The sequence below is a fragment of the Raphanus sativus genome, chromosome 1 (genome assembly GCF_000801105.2).
Source record: "Raphanus sativus cultivar WK10039 chromosome 1, ASM80110v3, whole genome shotgun sequence".
Classification (NCBI taxonomy): Eukaryota; Viridiplantae; Streptophyta; class Magnoliopsida; order Brassicales; family Brassicaceae; genus Raphanus; species Raphanus sativus.
In genome coordinates this window covers 4630695-4648676 of record NC_079511.1, presented here as the reverse complement: position 1 = coordinate 4648676, position 17982 = coordinate 4630695, and the positions used below count along the sequence as shown (strand labels likewise).

Below are 17982 nucleotides of genomic sequence, written 5' to 3'. Positions count from 1 at the left end.
TGCACCATCTCAAACACATCTTTTAAAAGAATGAAGTAATAGTAAATTGAGACATTCCAAAGGAGAAAACAAAGAAACAGAGAGCACATTTTATTAGTATTGATTTATGAAGAAGTAGCGTCCTTCTTCTTCCTATGCACAAGATTTTTCATCCAATTGACACCAATAAATGCAACCATCTTAGCTTTGTTAAACCCTGCTTTTGTCTTGCCGGACTTCTTCCCGGCAGCGTCTTTCTTGCCATCAGTGGTCTCCTCCTTCGCTGCCATCACCCCAATTCCTCCGGTCCCCCATTGATCCGCCCAACTCGGTGCTTCACTCGCCATTCTATTACGATCACAGATTCACAATATCTTTATTCAAACTCAAGTCGTCTATATGAACTCATATAATCATGTCTAAGATAAAGATAAATAAATAAAGAGTACCTCTGATTCCTGGAGCTCTTCTTGGCAGAGAGGAAAGAAACGATGTTGAAGGAGCAAGGTAAGTGGTAATGTGGAGAATGGAGACACTAATAGTGGATGGGTTGTCAATTTATTTTATTTTTGAGTGTAGATATTAGTAAACAATATATTTAGAGTGTCATCTTTTAACCTAGTCTTTATGTTTTATATAAAAGTAATGAAATATGATTATTTGGGTTGTCTTGGAATGGACTTGCCAACTCATGTTAGTTCGTTTCCAACTTGCAAAGCAAACGTTGTTTGGAATCTTTTAACTTTTCCAAAAGCATAAGGAACAGATTGTATAAAGAACAACCTAACCCCATCTAGTTCTTGCTTTTTGTTCTATTATTTTACTCTCCAGTTTTGTTACATATACTAATCAACAAGAGTTAGGTTATCAAAAGCTTACAAACAAAAACATCCCTGCGTCTCATTTATTTTATTAATTCAAGATCTAAGAATCATCTTTCTTGGAATCTTAGATCAATTATTTAACGTTTGATGAGTACAACAACAAAAACGAAACACATAGGTCTATTAGTGATCTACCCTGGAAATATTGGCCCGTTAAAACTTTCAGCCCAAGATGTTTAGTTTTTCCGGAGAACTACTTGAGCACATCCACACGATAGAGTGATTCTTTTACCTACAAAATCAAAAGCAGCATGAGAGAAACGATCCCGTTGTTGTGAATGGAGAATTTAGGCTGTGTTCTTTTGATCAACGAAATTTAAATCAGATAAAAAAAGATGGCAAGTTTAAGAGTTTTTATAGATGAAAAAGAAGTTTAGTGAGGTCTTACAAATCGTAGTATTGACTTAGTTTAAGTTTTGAACCAATGTTACCCTATTCATATTGACAATAATCAAAAATTCAAAATGTTACAAAAAGAAATCAACATGTAACAAGTAGTTTGATTCACTACCTGACTTATCGGAGTTGCTCGTCCACTTATACCCTGTCGGTATTGAAAAGGGATCCACCATTTGTGCCTGCTCCTCTTCCAACCGTCGCTGTGCACTTTTCCCGGTGCCCGTTATGTTCAGTCTTCGCCAAGACGACGCCGAAAACGTTGAGCGTGAACTTGTTGACGTTCTTATGTCGCATGTTTCCTCACTCTCCACGTCGCATTGGTCTTCGACTGCAGCTGAGAGGTGTCTCGGGCTCGATAGAGGTGTGTAGAACTGATCCATCGGCCGGAGAGGCACAAACTTGCTGAATGTCATGACTATCTTCACCGTTGGTATCACCGGTATCGACAACTGAGTCCCACCAAAAAAAAACAAAATGTATTCAGTACTGTCTAATTATAGGTTGACCTATAGAACCAAACAGAAATTTTGACTTTGAGACCAAACCAAAAATTGATAGTGTCACCTAGATTCTACACTTTTTTTTCCTCGTACCTTGTAATGTTTTGCCACATCAGCACTCATCCAATAAAACTATAACACGTGTGACATTTATTGTACTAATATAATTCTCGAAAGAGAAATTTCAAAGGACGGCCGTTTATACCTTCACCGGGAAAGTTCCCGGCGGGAACTTAGCGGTGAGCAGCTCCCTCATTCTCCGTACTGCTTTAACTTTGTTGGCTAAGATATCAAGCAGAGGAAGCAGCTCCTCCGTCTTCAAAGGAAAATCCTCCGTTAACCAAACCGTCGGACTCAAACTCTTCACGAACTCCTTCTCTTTGATCCGCGGCGCGGAAGCCGCCACCGGAACCCCCTCTACCGGCAAAGAAACCGACTTTCTCCTTCTCGCTGCCTGAAACTCTTTCTCCTCAACTTTGGAACAACCTTGCTCCCTCCATAACGGTTCTTCTGAGAAACTCCGATTATTCTTAAACCCCGAAGAAGACGAGTTCTGCTCTGTTTCTCCGACAGCGACAACTTTCCTTGACTTGAAACTGAAACTCACGTTCTCCACCTCGTAACCTTTCGCTCTCCACTCTCCGACCGTTTCGGTCTTCACCTGCCGCCGCCAGTTCCTCATCTCGACTAGCTCCGCTCTCGTAACGTCCATCCCGGGACGGTACAAGCTCGTCTGAGAGCAGAAACCGGCGACCTCACCGTCGCTAATCGGATCGTCAGCGTTTTCAAACGCGTTCGAGATCGTTTTATCGTCTCTGTTCAGCACGAGCAGCGTGCCGGGAGCCACGTCGAGAAACTCCTCCCCGTCTCCGAGGAAGAGAAAGCTCTGGCTCGCGCGTCGGATCTTGAACCCGTCGAACCCCGCCAGAGAAGTATCCGCGCGCAGATCTCCGCCGCGTTTCCAGATCCTGTACGTGTCGGAGGGAGCGATCTTCCCGACGAAGGGGATCACGGAGCTCTCGAAGTGGAAAGAAACCTCCATGTAGAAGTCCCTCATGCGGCGGAGTACGGCGATCAGACACGGCAGCCTCCGTCTCCATTTGCGCCACGCCGAGCGTCGCTGGTGACGGAGCACCGTCTCCGTGATCTCCGAGTTTCTCCGGCGGCAGAGCGCCTCGTGCAGGGGGCTCCATCCCGCGGCGTTCTGGAGCGTGATATCGGCGCCGGCGGAGGAGATCGTCTCCGCCGCGAAAACGTCTCCTATGCGCACCGCTAGGTGGAGAGGCGTCTCGCGCAACGGGACGTCGCGGCGGTCGATCAAGGCGGAGATCCGCTCGGCGAGCCGCTCCTGGCTCACGGAGTCTGACTCGGTGTGTATCTGCTCTGGCTCGGTTAGCTTAGGCAAGGAGGAGACGAGGCGAGTCAAGCCAGCGTGGTCCCCTAAAACGACGGCGTAATGGAATGGACTGTGAGCATAATCCTCTATAGTAGTGGCGGGTATCTTCACCGGCGGAGACGACTTCGTCATGTTGTTACGGGGCGGTGAAAAGTGTATAAATTCTTAAACAGAAACAAATATGTTACGTAGTTATCAAGACAACAGTCAACGGGAATATATTTGTTTCCATAACTTTTTGGTCAAGTGAGTAACTGTTTATTTATATGTTTTCGCAGCAATTTATTAAAAATTTAGATTTTTTTAATTTAAATTAGATTATATGAGCTTTTTGTAATGAAGAACAATCAACAAAAAGATGTGCACATCCTATTATAGGATTTTAATATTTAAAATAATGGGATTCACTTGAAAAAATAATTTTTTTTTAAATAACCAGTCAATGCAAAAGAAGATATAATTAAATTATGATTGGTGTATTTTACCATACTAAATTAATAAAGTTTGGTCAAATATCAAGCAATGAATCATGATGGCATATTACATAACAGTATTTTCTTTTGTTAAATAATATATAACAGTTGGAATAGCAAATACGTTTTTCTTTTAATATAACTTTTAAAAAATAGATTTTAATTTTTAGCCGTAAGTAATAGGGCCTCTGTATGTTTTTTTGTTTTGTTTTGTTTTAATAGCTTTGTAAGCATATATTTTAATGGGTTTTTGTATGTTTGTTTTAATAGCTTTGTAAGCATAAAAATACATTAGAATATAAAATAAATGATAATACATTACAATATAAAAAATGATAATGATCACGTAATGATTCTTTTTTGAAAATAAAATAAAAATATTTTAATTATTAAAATAATTTGAAAGTACAAATAATACAATATAGTTTATGCTTAATTACAAATTTAAACTAATTAATAATAATAATTGAAATAAAATCTAATAAAATATGTATATTAAATATTTGGTGTGATGAATAGTGTTACACCAAATTTGGTGGAATTGTATAATTTTTGGTGTTTCATTAGAGATGAAACTACACCAAATATTTTAAATACTTTATATGTGCCTTTTTCAACACATATAAAATTAATCAACGAAAAACATACAATAATCACATATTCATAAGATAATGTTTGATATGAAACAATTGAATTGAGTTCTGAAAATATATCCAATTTTTCATTTATCCCTATCACACTCAACACACACAAAAACTAGCATTAGGTATGTCCGAACAGGGAAAAATGCAGACATCTTCTTATACAATTCATATTATAGTGGGAACAACTAGGCTAGGAACAACAATGTCAAAAAAACTTATATTGTATAAGCAGTGCCACATTTCGATATACTTGTATCAACTTTATTCTACAAACTAGAGATTGTTCCCCCGCACATGCACGGATGTGTTTACACTTTTATAGTGTTTTCATACTTTTGTATGTTTTATTAGTATATTTTTCTTCTTCGATATTATGGCATTGAAGAGCATTATCTTCTGTGTTAGTCTTTAAAATTTTCATATTTACAGTTTAGCAAAAAAGAAAATAGAAATGGAAATTTGTGATTTCCCAAAGCCTAAAGTTATAAAAATAGAGTTTTTCTCTTGCTGTGACATTAGCTGCTTCGATGCTTAACACCGCCATTTTGGCTTCAGATATGTTGAAATTTTACTGTAGTTATTTTCTTAGTTAGACATGATGATTTAGAGACAATAACTGAAGAATAAACAAATATCGTATATGTTTTGTGTGGGTTTGTGTAGGTGGGGAATACGAGAATAAAATCAAGTATACTTACTGCGTTAATACTTTATGCACGGACAGTTACTTACCTCACATGTGATTTTTTATTGTAATAATGAAGAGTTTCAAACCGGAACTTGTATAGTTCCTTCTCCTAATACTCCCTTAAGATGTTGTGGTTCCTTGACTCCTTGTAGCCATCATCTACCTAATATAATAAAATGATTTAAGTGCTTCATTTATACTTTTCTAGGTTACTATGATTAATATTGGCTGTAAAATACTACTTTATTATACTACATATATTAAAATAAACAACGAAAATATAACTTTTTATCATCTGAATCTTTTATAATACACAAACGATTAAAGTAGGAAACACATATATTATATGACTTGTGCTATAGGATGATAACTAAACAACAAAATAATCTGCCAAGAAAAAAATGATCTCCGCAGCCTTTGTAGGAGTCAGGTTGAGTAGCTCCTATCTGAAAGTCGTGAAGAGGTAGGAATGAACGGCTCCCCTGAGCAATCTGTAAGTTACAGAAATATGATGCTTTGCTGAATCTTTTGCCTGGAAATTCTCCGGAACCATTTGGGTTGTATTGCTCATTCCGGTCATACCGATCTAACATATTTAGATGTTCTAAACAAATTTTTAGCAATATATTTTTACATTTTTCTTAATAATTATATAAATTTATATAATATAAAATATCACATTAATTTTTAACTAATTCAACTGCATTAATAGTTATTAAAGATATTATACAATTAATTGTATAGCAACATTTGTTAATATTATCATCAACGTTTTTATCATAATCAATAATAATTTACTAAAATCAAGTGTTAATACAAAATCTCACATTAAAAAATATTTTACTTCAATTTTATAAAAAAATTACTTATATTTTATTAATTTTTACTTATATTTTTATATAATTTTATTAAAGTTTATATGTAAACATAATTTATATTTATTTAATAACAATTATATTTGTAAAAATATTATTATTGTTTATATAAGTTTTATTAATAAATTTATTACACGAATAATGAGAAACAAAGCATTAATTGCACTGATCGATCTCTAAGAGTATTGGATTTTGTCATTGGTTAATAACTATAAAAAAAAATCTGTATAATTATAAATATTAATGAAAAACTTACGGAAATATGTCTTTTTAATTTGGATGTGCTAATCGATGGGTTGGGTAACTTCCCCTCTAAATGATTCCGGTACTGTTCAGGTTTACAACTTCCCCACCCCACTGTACTTTGAAAGCATGATCAGACAGTGTAGTGAATAGTTCGACGGGCCAGTAACCGATCGGGACAACATTCAGACCGATACCCAACCACCAATTGCCTGAAAGTCGATCCTGAAATTTTTGTTTCTTAAATTATTAGCAAACATAAAACCATATAAAATGTAATGAAATATACGAGCAGTAATAGTAATAATCAAATTTAAAGTGCATTTCGGGGGTTAAATTTTGAATCCATGCCGGTCAGTAATCAATACGATCTATTCAATCCTCAAAACCAAAATATAACACATGGAAACCAAACTGGATTTGTTTTATCTGAACAAATCTTCACTAAAACAGATAAACAAAAGAGTATAGTACATAGGGAGTTTAAAAGCTTGAAAAGAGCTGCCTTAGCTAAGGTATCATCAGTTTCAGAGTTGTAGGCGAATTGAACAGTAAAAACAAGGGTATAGGAGTCCGAGAACACTGTCAATGTTCGGACTTCCACACTAAATGCAGCTTGCAACAAGAGCAGAAGAGACGAACTTGCTGTTTGAGAGCTGTATAGCACAACGCCATCCACATCACATGATTGGAAAAGATCCATCAATTCCATGCAGCATCCACGAAACATGATAAACCAGTATGGAGTATAGAATAGGAGCTTTATAAGGCCGGGGCTTTCGTGGACAATTGGGGATTTCATGCCAAGAAAGAGGCCTTAGTGGTTGCTCAGAGGACAGCCTGCATGGTTCCGACCAACTATTGACGTGAGTTCTTGTAACGCCCGATCGTCTACAGATCGAGCAGCTGGCTCATCAGATTGACAAGACATTAAGAAACAGAATCTCATCATTGGGATATCGGTATGGAAGCAAACCGGAGGGACTCATGAGGCGTTGGTTGGAGGTTAAAACATGATTTTTTGGTCAATTATTACTCATATGACAGGCTTTGGGTTTCTTTTCTGATTTAGCTTTGCAATATAGTTAGTCTATTTTTATCTTCCTCATGTAAATGCCTATTCTTATGATCTTTATCAATAAATTTGAAATTTCATACTTACATTTGGAGTAGCAGCGAGTCAAGGAGCACTTCTTCTCGCCAAATACTCGTGTCATGGTACATCAACCGCAAACATGCGGAGTATGGATCTTGACTTCTCCTTGGAATGTATGTGTATGAACTTGAGTGATTTAATGTTTAGCACAATTTTGCACGGACTTGTCGAGGACGTGAAGACACACTTTAATAAAGTCTTTGAAGCCCGACAAGTAAGTTTTTCTCTTTATTCTCCTGTTTCTTGGTTTAAGTATAAGCTGAATAGTTTGGCGTAGCAAGTCTTTGAACAGCTGTAGCTGACATTTGTGCCTAAACCAGTTTGGTTTTCTTGGTATATAACTGTCCAGCAAATAGAAAACTATACGAGAAATTATGACCAGTACTGGGGTGGATTGATCCAGCTCATTAGTACTTAAAACTCATATACAATGCCAATGCATATGTCAGCTATGAGTTGTGAATCTGTATAACATGGAATTGTCAGAATAAGATGTGAACAAATTGGCAACAATGGTGGGTGCACTGAATTAACAGCTCTCCAACAATGTCTCCTTTGAACGACAAATATGTGAATCACATTCAAAAAAATTCTATTGGAAGCTCTGCTCTCTCTGTAATCACCATCAAACCCCTATCAAAAACAAATCAAAAAACATATCAGTTTCCTCCCATTAATCAAAGAGAAAGTAACTAATGAGGGCTGACTCAATCCAGGTCAAAGTTTGAAACTTCAGTGTGTAAAGAGTGAGAATTGATCTTGTGTTGCATATATACAACAATGGAGAATGAAAAGACTTGCCATAGTTTTGGCGCACGCCTGTGAATTTGTGGATTGCCTTCAAAAGGGAGCCATATCTCATATACTTCAACGATCCCATATGTCTATCAACAAAGAAAAGTACCAACTTGATGAGATTTGGGTCTTCTGAATATATGCGTTAATGATGGTTAGGAGAAAAAAGAGGAGTACAGAGCACATACATTATCTCAGTGTATCGAAGTCTCCAAGCAGGGAAACCGAGGTGGCTCCTTACAGGTCCATAAACCAGCAACAGATCAGGACCCTGTACATTCTCACCTGCCAGAGTTCAGTTTCAGATCATCAGTTTCTTGTTCAAGAAAATTTCAATATGTATATTTAAGCTCCCATACGAGAGAGAAATCAACCACTAACCAACAACTCTTAATGCTTCGTTCAGATGAGACTCTGTAAAAACGTTTTCCCCTTCTTCACCCTTGTCAGGATGGCTGGATTTCAAGTACTTGTCAAGTAGTATGTTGGCTGCTTTCACAACAGCTTCTTTATTGTCAGAAGACGAAATGAATTCTAAAGCAATGCGGTCAGACGAAATATCCCTCTCACCAGTTTCCTGCGAGCAGGTAAAGTAGCAATCAAACATAGCTCCATTTGCAGATACTTTTACTAATCAAGAGCTAGGGAGAAGCTAAAAATTCGATTCATACCTGTAACAACACTGAACGTGGCACCATTTCAAGGATCATATCCTTGGATTTCTTCAATAAACCTAAAGAAGCCAACTCTTAAGAGATCCTCATACATATATATATTATTATTGAGGAATGAACAGTTGGAGATTGTTTTTGATAAAACCATCTTTATTACCTTGGGAGTCAAAAAGACCAACTTGTTTCACCCCAATGGTCGTTAGCCATTGCAAAAGCTCAATAACCTTGGAAACATCTCGAGCTGCTTCTATGTCCATTACAACCGCTAGACATTTAAGCTTCTCGATATCAATTGAACTGTATTTTTGAATCAGTCCTAACGAGATCGCATAGCTTTCTATCGCCTCAAACGTGCCAGAGACAATGTGACATAAGCTCACAACAATGTGTATGAAACACCATAGCAAATCAAGTCCAAAATCAACAATCTGTGGAATACCAAAAGGATTACAAAAAAAACATGCGGACAATTAATTTCAGAATTTCGTGATAAACATATAAATCAACAACAGAGACAAAGGGAGAATCAAACTCAATGAACCTAGTGAACTAAAAGAGCCTACCAATGATCATATAACAAACAATATGGAGCTAAAGAAACTCACTTGAGCAATCCAGGAACTCAGGACCAACATCGGATCATTGAAATCCATATAATCTGCGGATAAATCGAAACAAAATTATAGAGAAACACCAGATGGGTCGAGCTTATCCTAAAACCCAGAACTAACTCTTTTTTTTATCGTAATCAGGGGAAAAAGAAAAAGGAAGAGTTTTTGGGAGGTGAGAAGAGAAAAGAGAGACACTTTCGAAAGTCTTTAGCTTCTTGATCAGACCCAGGATCCTAATTTTTGGTGATAGTTCGCTTGAAACCTTAGCAAGTTACGTGTGTGTTGCGAAATTTTAACTCTGTTTCTGAGGCGAGGACCGTCTGAGGTTCTAACTCTTTAGCTTCTCTTGTCACGGTTTTCTTGTGAATCAATTTTTTTTAGTCTTTATCAAAATCGAGATAATATACATGACTTTTTTTTTGGGCAAAAATATACATGACTTTATACAAAACTAAAACCAGGTTAATTAACCAGCATAAACTTACAAATCAAACCAATCAACAATTAACGTCTTGCTTCTTTGCTTGGTCAGAGTGATTAGGCCACTCTTCGCCAATAAATAACCTTTCATTTAACGCTCAAAAGTTAGGCAGCCGTAGTTTTCGCTTTACAAAGTGATGTGTATAGGTTTACTACTTGTGCGTAGAAGTATGTACTCTATTGAGTAGAGTCTTTAGAGAGCCTAGGATCATATCCGGTACCGGAGCAATGTAAACCGGTCCACTCATGTGGGAGGGAGACTGTTCGCAGCACCAACAGCTACTGTTTTGGCCTGAGTAGCCTCATCAACTAAACACTCAGATCCAATCATCTGCTTGATTGTTTTTTTTTTTGAATAAATGTTAAATTTTGTTCTTCTAAAAAAAACTTTTGTACATTTGATGCTACCTCTGTTATTTAACTGCAGAATAAAGAATGAAGCTGAACATTTCTCTATACTTTATCTTAAGCCAAACTATCATCATACTTCCGTTCACCTGCCTTTTGATTGTGGATAGCTTGTTCCTGATATTTTTATCAATTACTTTTGAAAAGAAGATTAGGTGGGAGTTTTTCTCACCATGCATGCCTGCGCCTATTCAGTTCTCTCCAAATCGTGTGCGCTGCAGATTTAAATGCATATCTCAAAAAGTTCTAAACCACATATATTTTGTTCCACCATAAATCTATTTTTGGGAAACAATTTTGATCGAACAATTTGGGAAATAACATAATGTGAAAAGTGAACAAGTTTATATGAACTAATGCTTCTTTGTAAATATTTCACTGTTTTGTTTGAGTTCTCTGTGTTCAAAGTTATAAGAGCATATCATTATAGACCACACTGATCTTGTTTTTCATTCTTGTTTTTAGTAATCCTGTTTATTTTTCATTCTTGTCAATCAAAATCTAACAGATGTTATAAGAATTATCAAACACGATGTTTACAACCATCATTTTCGTTTTTCCTTTTCCAGCTGTTACAACCATCATATTCAACTATAAATTCTTGGGTTCTTTCTTCAAATTAGAGTTTTTACGTAATAGAAGATAAACAACATTGACTAATAATAATACTAACGAGAAAAACCTTCACTTTTAGTTTTCGTAATAGTCTATTCTAAGTTTCTAACTAGACCTAATATTAGCCAAAGGTAAGAATTACAACTAAAACTTTCAACAATAATCTATGTACTATATAAGAAAAACACAAACAAAATTAATCAAATAAAGAAAATCAGAGGAAGAAAAAAGAAATGAAGCTCGTCTGTTTGATTTCTTTCTTCTTCTTTATCTCAACGTCTCTCGCCGCTGTCCCTCCTCCGAACCCAACAACACTCTACCAAAACTTTCTCCAATGTTTCTCAAACCAAACACAATCCCCTCCTAACTCCTTATCCAACGTCGTCTTGCCCCGAACCGCACCCGCTTTCACCCCCACCCTCCGCGCCTACATCCGAAACGCGCGTTTCAACACTTCCACCACCTCCAAACCAGCGATCGTGATCGCGGCCCGTTCCGAGGCCCACGTCCAGGCCACAGTCCTCTGCTCCAAGTCGCTGAACGTCCAGCTGAAAACCCGAAGCGGCGGCCACGACTACGAGGGCGTTTCCTACACCTCCAAGGCTCCTTCATTCGTCGTCCTCGACATGTCCAACCTCCGCACCATCACCGTCGTCGGCGAGACCGCGTGGGTGGGCGCCGGCGCCACGCTCGGCGAGGTTTACTACAGGATATGGGAGAAGACAAAGCTCCACGGGTTCCCCGCCGGTGTCTGTCCCACCGTCGGAGCCGGAGGTCACATCAGCGGCGGCGGTTACGGAAACATGATCAGAAAGTACGGTCTCTCCGTAGACTACGTCACCGACGCCAAGATCGTCGACGTCAACGGGCGTGTTCTTGATCGTAAAGCGATGGGAGAAGATCTCTTCTGGGCCATTAGAGGAGGAGGAGGAGCCAGCTTCGGTGTGATCTTGGGTTACAAGATCACGCTCGTCCCCGTTCCCCGACAGTCACCGTCTTCAGAGTGGAGAAGAACTTGGACGAGAACGCCGTCGACATGGTTCATAAGTGGCAGTTCGTTGCTCCCAAGACCGACCCGAGTCTCTTCATGAGGCTTTTGCTACAGCCGGTGACTAGAAACAAGGCCCAGACGGTTCGGGCCTCGGTCGTGGCTCTGTTTCTCGGTAAGTCGAGCGATGTCTTGTCTTTAATGACAAGAGACTTCCCAGAGCTCGGTCTGAAGCAAGAGAACTGCACGGAGCTTACTTGGATACAGTCGGTGCTGTGGTGGGCGAACCACGACAACGCTACACAGGTCAAACCCGAGATCTTGCTGGACCGTAACCCGGACTCGGCGTCTTACGGGAAGAGGAAGTCGGATTACGTGGAGAAAGAGATCACCAAAGAAGGGTTGGATTACTTGATGAGGAAGATGATCGAGGTTGGGAAGACAGGTTTGGTGTTTAACCCTTACGGAGGGAAGGTGAGCGAGGTGGCTACGACAGCGACTCCTTTCCCGCACAGGACTAAGCTTTACAAAGTTCAGCACTCGATTAACTGGAAAGATCCGGGGACGGCAGCTGAGAGCAGTTTCTTGCAGCAGACGAGAAGCTTCTATAGCTACATGGCTCCGTTTGTGACCAAGAACCCTAGACACACGTATCTCAACTACAGGGATTTGGATATTGGTGTTAATACCCATGGGCCGAATAGTTACAGAGAGGCTGAGGTTTATGGGAGGAAGTACTTTGGAGAGAATTTTGATAGGTTGGTGAAAGTGAAAACTGCCGTAGATCCGCAAAACTTCTTCAGAGATGAACAGAGTGTACCTACCTTGCCTGGCAAGGCATAGGCACTAGTTTTGGCTATGTTGTGAAGGAAAGCGACCAAGAGACAAGAGCAATATGTTATTATAAACTGATTTCTTTATTATTTTTAAAACTTGTAAATTGTAATACAAGATATGCTATCTAAAACTGATTTTTTTTTCATGGTAAATGATAGATACACTTGTTTTCAAAACCGGCCTAAAACCTAGAATTTCAGCACAAAATGAAAAGCTTCTATGGCCCTAAGAACCCTAAAATAGTGAAACAGAATAAGAAGGGCCATCAATTTAGACCAAACTGAGATAGAATATGGGAGGGGAACTTGGAGAATCTTTATTTGTACAAAACTGGTAAGCTGGTGATCAAAGCATTCCATGGCGTCTCTAGCCACTAGTACAATATGTATCTCCATTTCTGAGATACATAACATGAGGAGGATCCTGTTTTGATTTCACCCCAAGAGGAAATAGATTTACAAGATCTAAGATTCTAAATACAGAAAACATTATAACTATCAAAATTATTTAGACGGTAAAAATGTAAAGACTCACAGTTTTATTAGTTTTATCCAATGTGAATCTATTTAATACAACATCCAAACCAATAATGATATATTCAGAAAAATCTAATTATTTATTTGAAATACGATTTTTTATATATAAAGTAATCAAATAATCTTAAAATAAATAATTGCAATAAAATTTCATTAAACTTTTAGTGAAAATATATTGATAAATCTGGTATAATTCATTGCATTACTCCAAGAAGGCAGTTACTGTATATAATTAAAATGTCCAATTTAAAACGTGAGCAAAAACTATTTATTGTTGGCAGATGGCAGCCAACTTTTAACGAAATATAATAAAGAAACATTACATATGTGTGTGCGTGTGAATGTGAGTAACGTCTTCCAAGTGTGTACCTTTTCGTCTGAGTTTCCAAGTCTGCTCTTGTTTAAAAGACCATCCAGAAAAACTGAAAATTCAGACACTTTTATTGAGCCATTATGACTCTCTATACTTTCTTACCAAACTAGTCTTTACATTGACACTTTTGTTGTCCTAACCCCCTCCAGATTTCTCTTGCACATTGTCCGATTTCGTCGTCTCAAAGAAATCTACCAACTTTTTTTTTGCTATGGCTCTGAGGTGTTTCCCCATCTGGGTTTGTCCCCAAACGGGTTATCATTACCCTCTGATGGGGTTGGACACGAAACGCTGCCTCTGGAAATGCTCCTCCTCTGCTTCCCAGAGAACTGTCACTGCCGTTGGAGGCGAGGTTCCGTACGGCCGTGAACTCAAGAAGCTCTCTGATGAAATGGGTCTGACTCAGGAGAATTCTCAGTCGGTTACCTTTCATAGGGACTTGAGTATGCTTCCTAGTGAGTCATCTCGTTCACTCCTCCTCTTCTCATGTTTGTTTTTATGGTCTTCACGTGGAAATGTTGATATTTTGTATTGTTATTGTAATTGTGGGATCCTTTGTTAAAGCAGACAACAGATCATTGCTGGTAAAATATGCTGTGGATCGTTTAAGTTTTCACAATTCTTACCTATAGCTTAGAATTTTGTCAGAAGAGCTAACATAATAATGATCATGTCCTTTCCTAGTTTTACAGGAAATCTTTTCTGGTTTGTATGATAGTTTGAATAAAATCTTTTCGTCTCTTGATTGCTGTAAAGAGTTTTTCTGACTGTTACAGATACGCTGAAATGAGATTTATGACTTTGACATTACTAATGTTTGTGGCTTAAATAGATTTATGGTATATGTCTTTTGACATAAGATTCCTTCTTTTTACTACATTTGGTAGCTGCACTTGATATTTCAGCTTCCATCTCTCTGTATCCTGTAGTCTCTCTACATTGATCAATAGTTTCCATTTGCATTGCAACATATATAGGGCTTGCTACACTTGATAATTTTCTGTTAATAATAGATTCTTTGTTTCTCATATTAGCAGTCGCATTTGATATTTCATATTCAACCTTTCTTGTTCTGTAGTCTCATAAATGGATCAATCATAGTCATCTACATCATGGCATATGGCGATATGCTATTTTAGTACTAGACTCTTTTTTTTCATATTCGTAGCTGCATTAGTGCATTTGATGTTTCAGATTTGGTCTTTCTTGTCCTCTAGGCTCATATAGATATCAAGAAAGATCCGTTTTCAAAATGGAGTACTCGGTATGTTTTGTTAATGCTAAGTTCTTTCATTCCACTGCATTTGATCTTTCTTTGTTGTCTAGTTTGAATAAATAGATCAACCATTGTCATTTAAAAATGCGCCAGCATTTGTAGGTGAGGCGCATTTGTAGGTGAAGTAACGTACCAAGCCCTAGAATAAGTATTATGAAACTCAATTATAGCCCTACAAGTACTCCATATTTTATGTTTATATACTAAAACCTTTCCTCCATATTAGCTGCATTTTGATCCCACTTGGCGTCTAGCATCATGAATCAAATCATTGTCATCTACTTCGAGTGAGACGCTTCTCAAAACGTTGGCTGTTAACAGATAGTAACGAACCAATGCCCCACCATGAAACTAAATATGTACATTGTCTGTCATGGCTTCACTTAGCTTTAATCTTGTTACCTTTTTTTTGTTACCTATTTTATATCTCCCCATTGCAGAACCGCTAACTGCAAACAGTCTTACCTCTTCTGCTGGAGATGATTCAAAAGTGAGAATTTCATTTCAGGTGAGGCACTACTTTCCTCACCTAACTCCAAACACGTGTCTTCTCTTTCTTCACTTACTTGTGTTTACATTTAACACTAATCCCGAATACAGGCATACCAGGTGCATATAGCGAGACAGCAGCACTAAAAGCATATCCAAATTGTGAAACCGTGCCATGTGAAGACTTTGAAACTGCGTTCCAGGTTTTGATTTAATCGGTCACTTCTCTAATATTATATTATTCATACCTCCACTAGTGTTTTCATATGATCTGGATTATATTTTCAGGCTGTGGAGCTTTGGTTGGTGGATAAAGCAGTATTACCGATAGAGAACTCAGTAGGTGGTAGTATCCACCGTAACTATGATTTGCTTCTTCGTCATAGGCTTCACATTGTCCAAGAAGTTCATTTGCCTGTGAATCATTGTCTCTTGGGAGTGCCTGGTGTTAGCAAAGAAGATATTAAATGCGTTCTTAGCCATCCTCAGGTTCTTCTGACCTCATATCCTTCAGTCTCTTCTAAGATGACTTCTTGATTTGAGTTTCTTTCTTTTTTCTCTCCAGGCGCTTGATCAATGTATGAAGTCTCTTAACGAGTTAGGCATACAGAGAGTCTCTGCAAAAGACACTGCTACTGCTGCTCAGGTGACATTAGTTTTTTTCTTTAGTTCAGTTCACTTAAAAGGTTGTTCTTCTTAATTAGTCATTGTTCGGCAAGAGTTTTTTTCAGACTGTTTCTTCTAGTGGCAAGAGGGGTATAGGAGCAGTGGCGAGTGTACGTGCTGCAAATATATATGGTCTTGATATTCTTGCCGAGAACATACAAGTAATTAGTCTACATCCTCTACTTTACTTATAATTCATCTGCAATCTTTGCGTTGATAATTTGGTTCTTTACAACGGGTTTTGCAGGATGATGCTAACAATGTGACCCGGTTTCTTATACTGGCGAGAGAGCCTATGATTCCAAGAACAGATCGACCATATAAGGTAACTAAAACCAGATCTTTATACACTAACTAAAATCAGCTGAAAGTTATAATGCACAATAGTAATGCTTCTGTCTCTGTCAGACAAGTATTGTGTTCTCGCTAGAAGAAGGTCCTGGTGTGCTGTTCAAGGCCTTGGCTGTTTTTGCTTTAAGAAGCATTAACTTATCCAAGGTCAGTTCTGAAACTAAAATTGTATACTACACTCAGAAGATAAGGTATATGTGACATGGCTTTTGTCTTTTTTTTTAGATAGAAAGTCGTCCACAAAGACGGAGACCGCTAAGAGTAGTTGATGGTTCAAACAATGGATGCGCCGAGTAAGTAGTGTTCTAACGTTCACAGCATGAACACATCTTGTTTTGGAGAAAGTAGTTGAGTGATGTTATTTGTGATGACGACAGGTACTTTGATTACTTATTCTACATTGATTTTGAAGCTTCCATGGCTGAAACACGTGCTCAGCACGCCCTTGGCCATCTACAGGTCTCAGTCCTCTGCAAGCCCCAGAGTTTCAGTCTCAGGTCTAACCGAGTCTAAAGATCTTGCCTATTAATTTTTTCAGGAATTCACCAGTTTTATCCGTATACTCGGATGCTATCCTATGGATTTAGTATGTTAACAGAAGATAATCTGCAATTTTGCATGCTGTCATACCGTGCAGAACCATCTGAATACAAACCAACAGATCAGAACCAGTTTTATGGCTTTGATATACACCAAGACTCCTCTCACCAGTCTCTCAACTTCCAAACTTACCTTCAAATTCTTCATTGCTGAGACAAACAGTTAATCTTAGCTTATTGTTAAGAACATGCTTGTACATTAAATTTAGTGTTAACAGTGAATAACTTGGTAACTGTCTGAAACCAAACCCTTACCAAACATATCTAATGTTTTAGTGATTGTCTTACTCTGATTAGTTTCATAATCTTTGTTAGTACAAAAGCTGGCGCTTTGTTGTACATAAGACTGATCGTTCACAGCTGTGAGTTCCGCCACCTGGGTTCGAATCCCGGCCACTGGGGAATTAACATTTCGGCATCGCCAAGGACAGAGGACCGACATGTGGCAACACGTGACTAGTCTGGACCACTTCTGTGGGGCAGGATACCTCTGTATAATTCAAAAAAAAAAAAAAAAAGACTGATCGTTCAGTTCAAATCAGGATATGAATACTTTTCCAAAACCAAGAAACCACTTGTCACAAAATCCTTATAATAAATGCAGTTAACAAAAGAATATTTATTGATAGTTTTGGGGTGTAATAGATTTTGAATCTAATGAAAAAAGAAAAACGTATACAGAAACAAATTAAAAAAATTAATATGGTGAAATATACACACACTTAGTTTATATCTACTAGATCTTAAAATAGGTGGTTCTGATTTATAATTTAATATTATCTAGATCCTTTTCTTTTTGTTAACCATATTATATAAATCTATGTATATATATATAACTAGGAAGATAGACAGACTAAGTCAAGTCGCTAATAGAGAAAGAGTTAACAGACAAATCAAAATGTCTAAAACACAGATATATCTTTGTTTCGTCATTTTTATTTACATATCGTCTTCAGGTAATGTAGTCACAACTGATAATCAGACACATACATGGCTGTTTGGTTGAAGCTTTAACGCTCACCATCGTTCCAAAAATAATGAATCTAT

The 17982-nt window shown here is 37.9% G+C and overlaps 4 protein-coding genes across 6 annotated transcripts; 2 read left to right on the top strand and 2 right to left on the bottom strand.

Annotated features, from left to right (window-relative positions):
* Positions 1–956: 956 nt before the first annotated feature.
* LOC130509994 (uncharacterized) lies at positions 957–3292 on the bottom strand. 2 transcript variants are annotated; one of them, XM_057006329.1, is made up of 3 exons: positions 1968–3292; positions 1375–1711; positions 957–1095 (listed from the first exon to the last, which is right to left on the bottom strand). In XM_057006329.1, exons 1-3 carry the CDS (start codon positions 3288–3290, stop codon positions 1040–1042), a joined length of 1716 nt encoding a protein of 571 aa, XP_056862309.1. In that variant the 5' UTR covers positions 3291–3292; the 3' UTR covers positions 957–1039. The 2 variants fall into 2 exon arrangements, with proteins under 2 accessions (XP_056862309.1, XP_056862313.1); XM_057006333.1 differs by lacking the exon at positions 957–1095 and having other exon boundaries at positions 1214–1711.
* A 4317-nt stretch (positions 3293–7609) lies between these two features.
* LOC108842031 (uncharacterized) lies at positions 7610–9690 on the bottom strand. Of its 2 annotated transcripts, none has more exons than XM_057006325.1 (8): positions 9511–9690; positions 9312–9364; positions 8864–9134; positions 8704–8765; positions 8414–8609; positions 8221–8317; positions 8039–8121; positions 7610–7870 (listed from the first exon to the last, which is right to left on the bottom strand). In XM_057006325.1, the coding sequence occupies exons 2-8, from the start codon at positions 9357–9359 to the stop codon at positions 7863–7865; spliced, it is 765 nt and encodes a 254-aa protein (XP_056862305.1). In that variant the 5' UTR covers positions 9360–9364; positions 9511–9690; the 3' UTR covers positions 7610–7862. The 2 variants fall into 2 exon arrangements, with proteins under 2 accessions (XP_056862305.1, XP_018470337.1); XM_018614835.2 differs by having other exon boundaries at positions 9580–9675.
* A 1325-nt stretch (positions 9691–11015) lies between these two features.
* Positions 11016–12688, top strand: LOC108843422 (berberine bridge enzyme-like 2). Its single transcript, XM_057009430.1, is given in 2 exon segments — positions 11016–11798; positions 11801–12688. Coding segments are annotated over 2 exon segments (1596 nt in total). The 5' UTR covers positions 11016–11053; the 3' UTR covers positions 12652–12688.
* An 867-nt stretch (positions 12689–13555) lies between these two features.
* LOC130509985 (arogenate dehydratase/prephenate dehydratase 1, chloroplastic) lies at positions 13556–17496 on the top strand. The gene is made up of 11 exons (XM_057006323.1): positions 13556–14009; positions 15271–15337; positions 15429–15522; positions 15608–15808; positions 15885–15965; positions 16051–16146; positions 16233–16310; positions 16394–16483; positions 16562–16629; positions 16714–16795; positions 16875–17496. Exons 1-11 carry the CDS (start codon positions 13766–13768, stop codon positions 16929–16931), a joined length of 1158 nt encoding a protein of 385 aa, XP_056862303.1. The 5' UTR covers positions 13556–13765; the 3' UTR covers positions 16932–17496.
* The last annotated feature ends 486 nt before the right edge of the window (positions 17497–17982 follow it).